At 41.7% G+C, this 14,920-nt stretch overlaps 1 protein-coding gene across 3 annotated transcripts in view; it reads left to right on the plus strand.

Annotated features, from left to right (window-relative positions):
- The first annotated feature begins 290 nt into the window (after window positions 1-290).
- The window catches only part of LANCL2 (LanC like glutathione S-transferase 2), a 66,349-nt gene continuing 51,719 nt past the window's right edge, over window positions 291-14,920 (plus strand). The window contains exons 1-3 of one of the 3 annotated variants that reach the window (XM_073678194.1): window positions 291-403; window positions 9,708-9,825; window positions 10,318-10,525. In XM_073678194.1, coding sequence (XP_073534295.1) covers window positions 9,765-9,825; window positions 10,318-10,525 — 269 coding nt within the window. In that variant the 5' untranslated portion in view covers window positions 291-403; window positions 9,708-9,764. Of the gene's footprint in view, window positions 404-447; window positions 1,769-9,707; window positions 9,826-10,317; window positions 10,526-14,920 lie in introns of those variants that run through there. The other 2 variants (XM_073678192.1, XM_073678193.1) reach the window with 2 other exon arrangements.

Raw genomic sequence — 14,920 nt, forward strand, 5'->3', positions numbered from 1 at the left:
CATATCTCAGGAACGGAGGGGCTCAGGAATAAAAGAAAATCAATGCCAGATTCAAGAGAAAGCGGAATTTACACCATGTTAATAAAAAAATCACATATTTATGGCAAGTGACATCTTCTTCAAGGGGAAAAAATGTCCTTTTACCAGAAGTCAAAGAATATTTTTCATCCTTGAAACGATTCATATCACTGTCAAGAGATAAAATTGTCTTGAAGAAGTCTTTTCACTTGGCGACATTTCCCGTTCTCTTGGCTTGTGTCGTATTGTCACGTCTTATTGATTGTCTATTGCAATGAGCATCTGCGCCTGGCACTGCACCGCCAGAAGAACCTTATATAGAGAGCGCCGCCTGTAATCACATCATTGTACTTGTGGGATCACAAAGCACCCAGAAGTCAGAAAGGTAAAAGGTGTCCGCAGCACACAGGCGTTACAGGGGCAGCAGCACACAGGCGTTACAGGGGCAGCAGCACACAGGCGTTACAGGGGCCAGCAGCACACAGGCTTTACAGGGGCAGCAGCACACAGGCGTTACAGGGGCCAGCAGCACACAGGCTTTACAGGGGCAGCAGCACACAGGCGTTACAGGGGCAGCAGTACACAGGCGTTACAGGGGGAGCAGCTGGCAGGTAGCTGAGGTGTGGGGCTGCTGGTGATGGCTCTGACAGTCTGCTGAAAGCTGCCATGGATGACAATTGTGCACAGTGTGGCTGCAGCCCTCCTCCCCTGAGCCTGTCCTACCCACTTATTCATCTGTGGATCACAGGGAGGGAACACTAATTCTACACAGCCCCTCCAAAGACAAAGGCACTGGATTACACAACTGGGGATTTGGGAAGTATCTGCAGGGCTGCTCTGCTGAATTCATGAATGGGGATGGGAAGCTGCTGTTCTGCTGCTGCTCATGTGCCTGGATGAAGGCTGGCCATCACTGACATTGGCATCTTCTCCTCTCCTGCTTTTCCCTTGCATTGACTCATCAGTGAGCCCTGCTCTGTGGCTCTGGATATTGGGGCTACCTGTGCAGAGGGACATGACGATCGGTGGGGTGCACATTGCTGGATGGATCTGAGGATGAGGAACTTTTCAGGCTGAATTGCCCTGGCTGCGGCACCTGGCTGACACTTGTGTGGTGCCCCTGGCACGGATCTGGCAGTATAGGTGACTGTATGGATGAGAGCCTATGATGGAGCCTGTTGTGTGCTGGCTGCTCATCGGTGCAGTGTGAGCTGTGTGCTGTTACCACAATGCAACACTCCCTTCACCTTGTCTGTCATGCACCTGTCATGAGTGTCACGCTATAATAGATCCATATAGCACGATATAGGCTCCTCTGCACAGCCGCTGTCCCCTCACCCTCCACACTGACAGCTCATTCCGCCAGTGACATGTGTGCAGCAGGTCTCGCAGCATAGATGCCAGCCTGTCCGTGTGGCACCGTGCCCTCCTGCTGTGAGCAGAGCAGTGTGTGGTGAGAGCGGAGGCAGCAGGGAGACAGCGGCGCACAGCTCAGCCGGGACGCGTTGCAGTAATTGGCTGGGTGTTTTGTCCCTGTCGGCTCTCCGTTGGGGAGATGGGAGAGAGCATGTCTAAGCGGCTGAAGCTGCAGTTCGGCGGGGAGGCGGAGATGGAGGAGCGCTCGTTTAATAACCCGTACCCGGACTACCGGCCCCCACCGGAGACTGTGGAACAGGAGGGGGGAGAAGAAGGAGAAGCCGCCTCGGCCGAGCTGGAGGGGCCGGAGCTGCCGTGCGACAGAGATGGAAAGGTAAGATATCTGTCCGTGCGCGCTGTGCCCTAGCACGTGACGTCACAGGCTCCGCCCCTCCACACACTCTGCCACTACGGGCCTTTAACCCTTTCCTTCTTGCATTTTAATGACAGGTTCTATGTTTGCTGTTTTTTTTCCATTTCCTTTTTCTATGACAAATAGGGCAATACTTCTTTTTTTTTTAACCCCATAAGGACCGGGCGATTTTTCATTTTTGCGCTTTAATTTTTTTCTTCCAAGAGCCATTTTTTTTGTTTTTTTTTACACTGACATAGGTGTACAGGGGAAAGATGGGGGAACAAACACAAGTGCAGTGGGGGAAAAAAAAGCAGTTCTGCCATTGCTGTCTGATTTTTGTTTTCACAGCGTTCGTTGTGCGGTAAATGTGACCTGGCCACAAGATTCTCCAGGTCAGCCGATGACGGCAACACCAAAGCCTTATATATATTTACTGGCTGAAATAAAGTCTGGTTGAAAAAAACAATGTGGTTCCTGTCGACATTTCGGTATATTTTTTATTTTCGATGGAGCTGGATGAGAGCTTGTTGTTGTGCATTGACATTTTGACTGACTTCACGTTGGGGTACATACAGCGTTTTCATAAACCTTAATTGCATTTTTTCGGAAAAGTGCCATACCCGAAAAACAGCAAGTCAGATATGGTATTTTTTTACCTTTTAGCTATTTACGTTTGGGGAAAGGTTGGGGGAGGGGTGATTTAAACCTTTGTAAATGTAACGCAGTCGTATATGAGTGTGTGTGAGATACGGCGCTGCTTTGTTTATAACTTGCAATAAATGACAGTATTTCTCTTCTAAACAAGGTATGGGCCACAGCAGCCAACAATCACAAATACAACTTATACAGCCTGAGAGATCCCAAGTGTCAGCTTCACATTACACATTAGACTAATGTCCAAATCCATCGATATCGACAGGTTTGTCCAACAGTCTGATTGTCAAGGAGAGATGTCCGTCGGGCATGTATGATTTCGGACTGCCTACAGCTATTTAAGTCCTAAAGGTTTCCCTCTATACTACATTTATGTCCATACTAACATATCACGTAAACATATAGTAAGTCATCAATATCAGATTGGTGGGAGTCCAACACTCGGTACCCTCATGGATCAGCTGTTATAAAATCCAGATGTAAAATCTGAATGCAGTTCAGCTTAATTTAATGTCTATGTCCGGCCATTGCCTGATCGTTGCAAAAATAGTTGATTATCGGGGTGTCGAGCGTTGGACTTCCTGTTCTGAGGTTGATAACCTATCCTACAGGTTTTTCAGGTACAAAAAATAAAAGCAAACATTAGTTTTATTTGGTTACTTTATAACTTTGTAATCTCTAATCTGAGATATATGTTTATATCTCCATTTATGAGCCACTGCTTCTGCCTCCTAAATTAATCATCCATTTTGAAAAATTGCTAAAATTTGTCTTGCGCAAAATAAAATAGACTTCCAACAAAGTGCAGATCAGATTACTGCTGCCTATTGAGTTATATGGAGAGGTGAGGAGGGAGAAGCAAAGAGAGACCTAGAGACCAATGCCACTGGATTCACAGCTGCTCTGCTCAGTACTGCTTTATAGTGACATCCTTGGTGCTGCTTCTGAACTTGTGCTACATAGAGATGGGAGAGCAGGAATTCCTTATGTCTGTGTGTGTCTTGTATAGGAGACAACATAGCCGCTAGTCTCCACCCAGTAGCTCATCGACAGCCATAAATTAGAGCTAGAACATGCAGAGGGGAAAATGGTTAGATACAGTGTTATTCCTCATGTACACACACTAGTTTTTATATTAATATGTTTTTAACTTTTATAGTTCTGTTGGGCCAGGAGTGGGTAATTAATATTCCCAAGGGGCCACATGAAACTGTGACTGTTGTGGAAAAGATGAGTCCCGGCACTCACGTGTATGAAGTCAGTTAATTTATTCCACATATAAGAGAAACAAGACATTTCAGCTCCTCACAGCCTTTTGTCAATTGACAAAACATGACGTTTTAGACCCTCACTGGCTTTTGTCAGTTGTTCCTCTTATATGTGGAATAAATGAACTGACTTCATACACGTGAGTGCCGGCACTCGTCTTTTCTACCTGTGATTTATTTTCCACGCGCACCACCAAGGATTGTTGAGCGCCAACTATACTACTTGCTTATATTGTGACTGTTGTGGAGGCCCAACCAATAGGCTGAAATGAATTATGTTCAATATTAATATTAATTACAAATAGTTTTAATATAAAATAATTGTATCACTTTAATATTGAGCAGAATTACCTATGCTGACATAAGCCCCCCTTAGCATCCTATATACAGTATGAGCACCCACATAGCCCCCTATATACAGTATGAGCACCCACATAGCCTCCCATATATAGGGTGAGCCCCCACATAACCTCTTATATACTGTACATACAGACATCCCATACACATAAAAAAAAAAAAACACCACATACTTACCTCGCTACCGTTCCCCCGACTCTTTGCTCCTGATTCTGGCGCGCTGCCTCTCCACAGTGCACAGCAGACGCGATGAAATGACATCATTGCGTCTGCTGTCTCACACGCTGATTAGTGAAAGAAGGAGCCGGCGGCCCCATCCTCCACCAATGTATTCACTGCTGTCTGCATCCCGAGGATGCTTATGGATGGTGGGCATGCTGCAATCCATGGGGAACTTTTTCAGCCCTTTGCCTGTCTCGGTTTGCTGGCCGGACTGGCACAGCCAGAGGGCCGGATGTGACCCGCCGGCCACATTTTGTCCAGGTCTGTGTTAGGCCATTATCTACACCATTAGGTAGCTGCTCTATCCTGCCAGTTTGCTTCCTCCCAAAAGTTTAACATATAGATTATACCAAGAAGGTTTGTGGTGAAGTAAACATATATACCCTCTAAAAACCATAAATAATAATGGGTTTGCTTCCTCCCCCATGCTCAGCACAAGACATTGAACTAGAAGAGTGTGTGTGGGACATGGGATTGAGCAGCTTCATGACAATACTTGGCCTAATTTAATTATATTACTAAGGTATATAAATTACTATTTAACCCCTTACAGACAGAGGATGTACCTGTACAGCCTGTGTCAGGTGTAGGTGAACATGAGTGAGCTATATCCCATGGCCCCTTCAATCAGTAGATTGGCGGTGGTGATGGGACTTTGACCCTCATAGATCTAATTTTGTTGGCCTATAAAGTAATCCATATTGAAGTGCCAGAAAACCCTTTTCATGTCTGAAAAAATGCAAACAAATTCTTTATGTAAAATCTTATATAAATGTCCTTCTAGGTTGTTATTCTAGGCATAGCTATTGCTTAGAGCCCCGGCATTACATTGCAGCAGATATGTCTATAACATAGGTGTCTCAGTGCAGATCTCCTATGAATGTTACCACGGATAAAAGGCTGGCGGTAAATCACTATAGGGAATATATTTAGTGTCGTTTATTAATGTAGAAGTATTCTCCTGTGTATTGTGTTGCTCTTCATTTTCATTCCACTCAATGTCTAGTAATTCTAATATTATAATAATAGCACACAAATTGAAGTGCTTGTACCTGCCGAAATGGAAATGCTAAAAATACCTCCCGCTGATAAAGATCTCTAAGGGATATCCTCCTGAGGAGAATGGAAATGAGATTATAAATGTGTCTTTACTTTTCGTCTTGGCTAGACATATTTTAAGATGAGTGACAGGAGGTGACCAGCTGTGAAATAAAGACATCATTACTCAATTCTCTGCTGGGAGATGTTTATGCTACGTGTGTCTGTGGCCACCGAGTGGTTGTCATGTCTGTTGTGGCTCATTGAGGGATTTGCTAGCATGTTACAATAATGTATTGCATAGCGGAGTCTTTAAATTCTGTAAGGAAATACCATATTTTTCAAACTATAGGACGCACCCCAGATTTAGATAGCAAAAAATATGAAAAATACATTCCCTACTAATTCTAACTTAATGTTGATGAAAAGAAGTGGAGGGGTTAAGACTCCACTAATTTGAAAACACTAGGGTAGAAGGGGGAGGTAGTAGATTAATAAATCTACTACCTCCCTCTTCTACCCTAGTGTTTTCAAATTATGCTGTTTCTCTGCAGTGTGTATATAGCTTTACAGCACGCACATTATGTATGCTCTCTGCAGTGCACACATATACACAGCATTGCTTCATGCACCGTACATGCACACTCAGCTCTGCCATAGATACATACACACAGCCCTGCTACATGCACTCACACACAGCTCTGCTACACACACAAACAACTCTGCTGCATGCACACACTCATCTCTGCTACATCCTGCACACTGTGTATACACTACTACATCTTAAAGTTCCTTCCAGGTGTGTGACCAAGGCTGAGCTTCAGCACCTGTGCAGCATTAGTGATATGCAGGTCCTAGTAGCTTTCTCTTCTGCCCTGCATCGATCAGACTGATCAGTGTCAGGATGGAGGAATGAGAACTGTGCTGCTGCTTAGTTATCTCATTGAGTGGAATGGACCCTGTCTCAGCATTCTCCTCGATCATGGGAAGCTCACTTTTTTTTAGCAAGATTTTTTTTTTTGCTGAAGTGTGTTTATAGTTCAAAAATACGTTAAAGGGGTTGTCAACTACTAAGACAAGAGTTGAACAAACTCCTTTATCAGGAAAAAAACACAATGAAGGCACAGAGAGATGCTGGGGTTTAAATAATCCAAAACCTGGAGCCCAGTGGTATAAACACACTCCCTGTAATTTATGACATTTTTGTTGTGTAAATTGTGATGAATTTGTCGGGAGTACTTGGCTAGCCCCCTTCCGGTGGAGCTGGCCGGGACTGGCGTATAAATGTCAAAAGTCACAAAATTTTTGCACAACTGCAGGTAGGTTAAAAAAAAAAAGCAATAATGTTTCAGTTTTATGCCAGAGTTCTGGAATCAGGGCCTTAGAACTTGCTTTATGGGATATATGACTTATCATGGTTTAGTAACTTGTAAAGTTTGTTCACACAGTGCGTATATACAGCAGATTTTATGTATCGATTTTCACTACAGAAAATCTGCAGCTTATTACAGTATCAGCATTGTAGATGAGATTTTACATGAGTACATACACGTTTCTAGGCTTTGCTTTATTTATGTTTTAAAGTGTAATTTTTTCTCTTCCACTTCATCCAAAATTTTGCTCTTCGATTCTGGTGATTTCCTGGAGCTGTGTGCATGAATACATAGTCTCCATAGGAGATGAATATTGAGAAATCCGCTTTGGTGGATGGCTTTCACACTATATACCACCTTAGTGAACAGTTCATTGGAGCTCAGTGGAAAGAGAACAGGCCTTGAATAGTTAAGCTCAGTGCTTTACCTTTATGCTGCCAATTCAGTGAGGCTTTTATCTTGGCATCAGTATATCCTGGTGGATCGATAGGATTCCAAGGATGAGCATCTGTGAAATGAAACCGCTCTGACTTCCTGCCATCCCAGGAGGTATTCTACCCTTGTAGCTGTCTTCCCCCAGAAAGGATCTGCGTCATCTGTCAGATTTTTAACATATACTCAGAATGGATATTTTCTTTATTAATATTGAGCAGATTGATAGCAGTGAGTCAGGAATGATTAATTTACAAGAATACATTGTAAAAAAACCATAGGAACTCAGTTTGGTTGCTTTTTTCTTAAGGATAGGTTTTGATAATCTGTAATCTCCATTTTCACCCAGAGCTGTCATTTCTGATTTCGGAAGCTAATTAAAGGGAACCTGTCACCAGGTTTTTCACATATGAAAACATAGGCAAATTAGCCACTTTGGAAAGTTTTACATTTCATTTCAGCTCTCTAGAACCTACTGTTCTTGATGTTATTGCAAAAAAAACTAATTTAAAGAAGTACTCCTCCCATAATAGTTTTTAATATATTTAATATACTGTAAGTCTTAATATATTGCAGTCATCATATTATATAGCACCGTGTACTTACAATTGCTCATTTTGCCTTTCTACCCAGCTTGTTCTTCTTTTTTCCATTAGGTCTATGTCATCACATGACTACAAACTTACTACCTGAATCCTTCTAAGCTCTATGTAGAAACAGAACGTCTATTTTCCCTGCATGAGTCATAACTCACTGCAAAAGCCCCTGACAGGGCGAGGAGAGAGCAGCTGGGTCAGGAGTTGAAGAGGGGAATGATAAATGCAGGGAAAAGACACTTCTTGTTTCTACATAGATCAGAGAAAGGAGAATTATCTGGGTAGAAAGACAAAATGAGCAATTGTAAGTACACAGTGATATATAATATGACGACTGCAATATATTAAGAGGATAAAAACTTTTGTTATGAGAACTTCTTTAAAAGAAAATATTATTCTACTGCCAAACGACTGGCACAAGTTTTTCACATAGATAAATCAGACGCTTCAAAAAGATTTAGTCCAGGTTTCAGCTCTCTAGGATGTACTGTTAACCACACATTCGCAAAACAACAGGTAATAAAGGAAAATATTAATTTACGAGTAAGCTAATGGACCAATCTGCCCCATATTTGCCACATATGTAAATCAGGCAGTACAGAAGGTTTTAGACCGGGTCTCAGCACTGTGGGACCTACCAATCGCAACATATTTGCAAAAGACAGGATAAAAAATGAAATATTAATTTACATTTCTTCAGGACCCTATTAAAGAGATGTAAAATGTCTGCACATAACAGCTCAGATACAGATACCTTGGTTTCATATCAGTAGCAAACAAAGCTTTTAGCCACTTCCAAATAACAAACTGATAAAGGAGTTTTCCAGTAATTTATATTAATGGGCCTATCCTTAGTATAGGTCATCAATATCAGATCGGTGCCCCGCCGATCAACTGTTCTTGGTCACTGCCGAATGTGCTCAGTTGCAGAGCGAAACTACACAGCTCCATCAAATGTATAATGCTGAAACCAAAAACTTTTGTAAGCCCAGATTCACATGATCAAATAGCAGCCACTTTTGTGTTCTGTGCCACACCTGCAATTCTTGGTCCAGCCATGGATCTCCTGACCTGAACTAACAGCCTCAAAGTCTTATATGACTGTTAGTTTAGATCAGGAAACCTGCTGTCAGGCCGGGTATAGCAGCTATTACACACTGTAAAATGCAAATAATTCTTTATGGTGGGGGATATTTACCTGTGTATTTCACTGGATGAGTTCCCATTGTAATAAAAAAGAAATCTCATGGGTAGGGTTAATAGTGGAAAAAGTGACACTTTTAAATTTTTATATCTTTAAAGTGTAGCTGTCATGTAAAAAAGAAATTTTACATGTCATCATGACATGTCAGAAATTACTGATCATTGGGCTTCCATGTGCTGGGATTTCCACTGATTACAGCATAGAATGGTTAGGCCCCCATGCAAAATAGACTAATGTCGACCGTTATCGACAGGTTTGGCCAACGGTCTAATGGGTATGGGGGCCTTCGATATTCAGGAGAGATGTTAATCACACATGTCGGATTTCAGACTTCTGATTTGCATTGTTCCCCCATAGATAAACAGCCAGCCGACGTCAACCTTCAGCTTTATCATAGAGAATATGGGAGAATTCGACCAAATGAGCACTCCTGCATATGGGAGAATTGGCTAAGAAAGCTGTCGACCAAACGGTCGGCAGAAGCATCGTATGGCCAGCAGCCATCTTGCGTGTATGGCATGTATAGCCTGCTTAAGATGTGCTCAGCCAAGCGCTGCTCCGATCTGGAAGATTGGGTTAGCAGAAGACTGGCTCCATAGACTTTCTCTGTGCCCATTTTCAGTCTCCATGGCTAGCAGCCCATGGCTTAGTGCTTCTGCCCCTTCATTTTGGCGATCCTTCGAGACCCTAGCGACTGGATCACCACCGATCAAAACTCTTGTAATGTTTAATTGTTTTTTTTTCTGAATACTCATGTAATATACATTCTTGTAGATAACAGGAAGATTTTCAAGACGCATCCAATCAAAAATTAGTGACTTGTTACAGCAAATGGAGGAAGGTCTAAAGACCGCAGATCCACACGACTGCTCTACTTATACTGGATATACAGGTGGGTCCTATGCCTGATGCACATGCTAGCCCTCAAGGTTCAAGCATAGCCTGGGTATTTTATTCTGAGAGAAGGATCAGGTACAACATTCACCAGCAAAAGTCCAATTATAGTCACTTGTAGTATATATGAAGCCACTCAGAGAATATTGTAGATAACGGCTGTGACAGATAAAGCGCTCACCAGTGAACTGCTGCAATACAGAATGCTTTCTTATAGGGAATATAGACATTTTAATCAAGTAGTGTTTTAATGACAGAACACAATTTATGCTTCATGCGTTACAAGCCTATACAGGCCTCTCCCGTGTGATTGTGGGGCCTGTGGCATGTCATTGTGGTACCTGATGTAGCAGTATGTCAGTACTTCACAGAAAGATCTGGAGGGGAGCCATGTCTGTAACCTATATATAACATGTATAGTTGATGATCATCATGGCAGATTGGGTCTGCAGTAGATTGAGGAACCCTCTTTATTGCTGTTCTCTCGTAGGCATAGCCCTGCTCTACCTGCAGCTGTATCGTGTCACCAAGGACCAGGCTCATTTGCTGCGTTCTCTTGATTATGTGAAGAGAATTCTGCGGAACCTGAATGGCCGCAGAGTCACATTCCTGTGCGGCGATGCCGGACCGCTCGCTGTAGGCGCAGTCGTCCATCACAAACTTCAGAATGAAGCGGAATCCAAGGATTGCATTGCAAAGTAAGGACTAACTTCCAGAAGATTACTAACATTCAAACCAATGGCACTTTTTCATGCCAGTCTTTTGGGCAGTATTGTGTCTCCGACACCAGTAGTGGAACCTACAGCAAAAAGATTTGGATTCATTCCTAGATATGACTTGCAAATCACAGGGGGAAAATACTGACCAAAACTGCCCAACATCCATAATACAAAGGAAAAACCACAAAATTCTATACACTTACATAGATTATTCTCTTCTACATCAAGGGAAGAATGAACCTCAAAGCTCAATATTATCTCCATAGCTAATCCTGCTGACACAAGCGCAATGACCAGTCACTGATTAATTACTGTGCAAGTTCAACTCCGGACATTTATGCGGTTATCAATCCTCGCAAAAGTCTTTATATGCACTGATCAGCCATAACCGTAAAACCACTTGTGTAGGCCCCCTTGATGTAGCTGAAACGCCTTTGACCCATTCAAGCAATAAGACGTTAGCTGAGGATCCTTTAAGTCTTGCAAGGCTATGTTCATATTTAGTTTTTTGACAGGGATTATAAAACCTATTCTGCTCCAAAATCCATACAAAAACTTAACATATGATGTGAATAAGCTTCCTATTTATTTCAAAGGGGATAGGTAGAATCAGTGTAAAGAGAGATCCCCCAAAAAGCACTTCAGGTTTCTGCTGTTGATTTTCCAGCCAGAAAAATCCTTGTAAAAAAACCCTGCAAATCTATTCTAATGTTGCAAAGTGCGGCCTCCTTGGATCAGATCTCTTATAAGCTCATTCCACAGATACTTACAGTAATTAGATTGAGATGTGGGGAAGTTAGAGAAGACATCACCTTTATATAGGTAGTACGTGTAACCGTAACATCAACGTGGATCAAAGGACCCAAGGTTCCTCAGCACAACATTGCCCAAAACATCACACTGCCTCTGCCAGCTTGTCTTCTAGTGCGTCCTGGTGCCATCTCTTCCCCAGTTAAGTAATGTGTTCACACTCAGCTGCTTTTACAATGTGAAAGAAAACATGATTTATCAAACCAGACCTGCTTTTTCCTTTAAAGAAGACAATTTATAGTAGGCTTGGAGTTAGGGTTTGCAAGTATATCAATCAGTCTAAATAGAAATAGCCTATTCCCTGCAGCAATAAGGGGAGGGTGTCATCCCAGAGGAGGTAGACACGCTGTGATTACTTAATAATATTATGGTTTTTTTTTCTTTTTTTTGCCCTGATGTTTTGCCCTTTTTTGATACATCTTCTGTCACATCCCTCCCAATTTCTTTCCTTGGGAGTCACAATCTCACTATGTTATTGACCCATGTGTTATTTTATTACTAACGTTTTAGCATTTACTGAATTACACATCATTTTTTAACACTTCCTTCTGGTGATGATGCCTCTTTCCACCATTTGTTTAAGTTTTATAGATTTATGTTTTATTTTTTTCTTAATTCTATGAAGTTTTATAATTTTGTAATTTTGTTTTATCATGTGTATTTGATTTGCCTAACGCCCGCAATCTTTGCATCCGGTTCTTCCCTGCAGCAATAAGCTGTCTTATTGAATTTTTTTAAATGTAATTCCACTTTAAAGTTTTCTCACCACTCCTGGTCAGATGCAGTCTTTGGCGTTTGCCAAGTGCCTTTCCCCGCTGCTCCAGACTGCAAGCGATACTTCCTCCCCACCAAGTTCAGATTGGCACCATAGGATGGAGCCCCTTTGTAATTTGTCTTCGTTATAAGTCCAACCTTTCTTCTCCAAATGCTGTTGTGATTTTCCTTTAGGTAGACATAGCATAGATCACAGGGAGACCATTCCTGACGTAGGGAGCACAGAAAGAAATATACTGCAAAGATTCTGGTTACTTCCTCACACTTTATTATGCTTACAGGATATACAATTAAAACAAACTCCTCAAACTAAAAAACACATAACCTGAAAAGCTTTGCTTAACCGGGCTTTACGGTATTTATACCTTACAATTAATCCATCTATATCCGGAACAGTATTCACAGAGTAGTCCTAAGTATAAGAAAATAGACATATAAAAAATTAAATAAGTAAAAGAGAGAAAAGAACTACAACTATTAACCTTAAGAAAAACTCAACTGGTTTCGCCTCACCAGGCTTTCTCAGGGGTAGTAGTTGTAGTTTTTGTGAAATGAAGCATTCGGGTTATGTGCAATTGTTATTTTATTTAATGAGCTGGTTGATATATTTTGTAAGTATAACATTAAAGTGTCGGAAAGTAATTTTTAATCAGGATCTAAGCAGTAGATTCCTCTCTATTTCCATTACCATCTTTCTATGAACTACAGCTATCCAAAGAAAATCGCAATAGCTTTTGGAAAAGAATTGTTGGATTTACAACTATGAGAACTGCTCTCTTTTGAATTGTTTGATTAGTTTGGAGCAAACATGTATCCATTGTGTGGTGTCAGTCTGCACTAGGAGCGGAGGAGGTATCGCTTCTAGTCTGGAAAAGCGGGGAAAGACACTCGGCTAAAGCCAAGGAACGGCTTCCAATAAGGAGTAGTGAGAAAAATTGGAAAGCGGAACTGCATTAAAAAATCCATTAGGCTGCGGGGGTTAGACTATTACTATCTGGGCTGATTGATAAACTTGCCCCCACAAATTCCAAACATATTATTAATAGTGATAGTTTTTTTATTGTGTCTTTCTCTTTAGTTTGGCAGGTAGTAGAGGCTCGTATTGAGTTCAGCTATAAGTTTTACTCTCTGCCAGTTTTAAATATACAGTTAGGTCCATATATATTTGGACAGAGACAGCATTTTTCTAATTTTGGTTCTAGACATTACCCCAATGAATTTTAAACAAACCAATTCAGATGCAGTTGAAGTTCAGACTTTCAACTTTCATTTGAGGGTATCCACATTAAAATTGGATGAAGGGTTTAGGAGTTTCAGCTCCTTAACATGTGCCACCCTGTTTTTAAAGGGACCAAAAGTAATTGGACAATTGACTCCAAGGCTATTTCATGGACAGGTGTGAGCAATCCCTTCGTTATGTCATTCTCAATTAAGCAGATAAAAGGCTTGGAGTTGATTTGAGGTGTGGTGCTTGCATTTGGAAGGTTTTGCTGTGAAGTAAACATGCGGTCAAAGGAGCTCTCCATACAGGTGAAACAAGCCATCCTTAAGCTGCAAAAACAGAAAAAAACCATCCGAGAAATTGCTACAATATTAGGAGTGGCAAAATCTACAGTTTGGTACATCCTGAGAGAGAAAGAAAGCACTGGTGAACTCATCAATGCAAAAAGACCTGGGCGCCCACGGAAGACAACAGTGGTGGATGATCGCAGAATAATCTCCATGGTGAAGAGAAACCCCTTCACAACAGCCAACCAAGTGAACAACACTCTCCAGGAGGAAGGCATATCAATATCCAAATCTATCATAAAGAGAAGACTGCATGAAAGTAAATACAGAGGGTTCACTGCACGGTGCAAGCCACTCATAAGCATCAAGAAGAAAAAGGCTAGACTGGACTTTGCTAAAAACATCTAAAAAAGCCAGCACAGTTCTGGAAGAACATTCTTTGGACAGATGAAACCAAGATCAACCTCTACCAGAATGATGGAAAGAGAAAAGTATGGTGAAGGCGTGGTACAGCTCATGATCCAAAGCATACCACATCATCTGTAAAACACGGCAGAGGCAGTGTGATGGCTTGAGCATGCATAGCTGCCAGTAGCACTGGGTCACTAGTGTTTATTGATGATGTGACACAGGACAGAAGCAGCCGAATGAATTCTGATGTATTCAGAGCCATACTGTGTGCTCAGATCCAGCCAAATGCAGCCAAACCGATTGGTCTTCGTTTCATACTACAGATGGACAATGACCCAAAACATAAAGCCAAAGCAACCCTGGAGTTTATTAAAGCAAAGAAGTGGCATATTCTTGAATGGCCAAGTCAGTCACCTGATCTCAACCCAATTGAGCATGCATTTCACTTGTTAAAGACTAAACTTCAGACAGAAAAGCCCACAAACAAACAGCAACTGAAAACCACCGCAGTGAAGGCCTGGCAGAACATCAAAAAGGAGGAGACACAGCTTCTGGTGATGTCCATGAGTTCAAGACTTCAGGCAGTCATTGCCAACAAAGGGTTTTCAACCAAGTACTAGAAATGAACATTTTATTTACAATTATTTAATCTGTCCAATTACTTTTGGTCCCTTTAAAAACAGGGTGGCACATGTTAAGGAGCTGAAACTCCTAAACCCTTCATCCAATTTTAATGTGGATACCCTCAAATGAAAGCTGAAAGTCTGAACTTCAACTGCATCTGAATTGGTTTGTTTAAAATTTATTGTGGTAATGTCTAGAACCAAATTAGAAAAATATTGTCTCTGTCCAAATATATATGGACCTGAC

The sequence above is a fragment of the Phyllobates terribilis genome, unplaced genomic scaffold (genome assembly GCF_046119375.1).
Source record: "Phyllobates terribilis strain yellow unplaced genomic scaffold, ASM4611937v1 Scaffold_4__5_contigs__length_816908805, whole genome shotgun sequence".
In the NCBI taxonomy this organism is placed as follows: Eukaryota; Metazoa; Chordata; class Amphibia; order Anura; family Dendrobatidae; genus Phyllobates; species Phyllobates terribilis.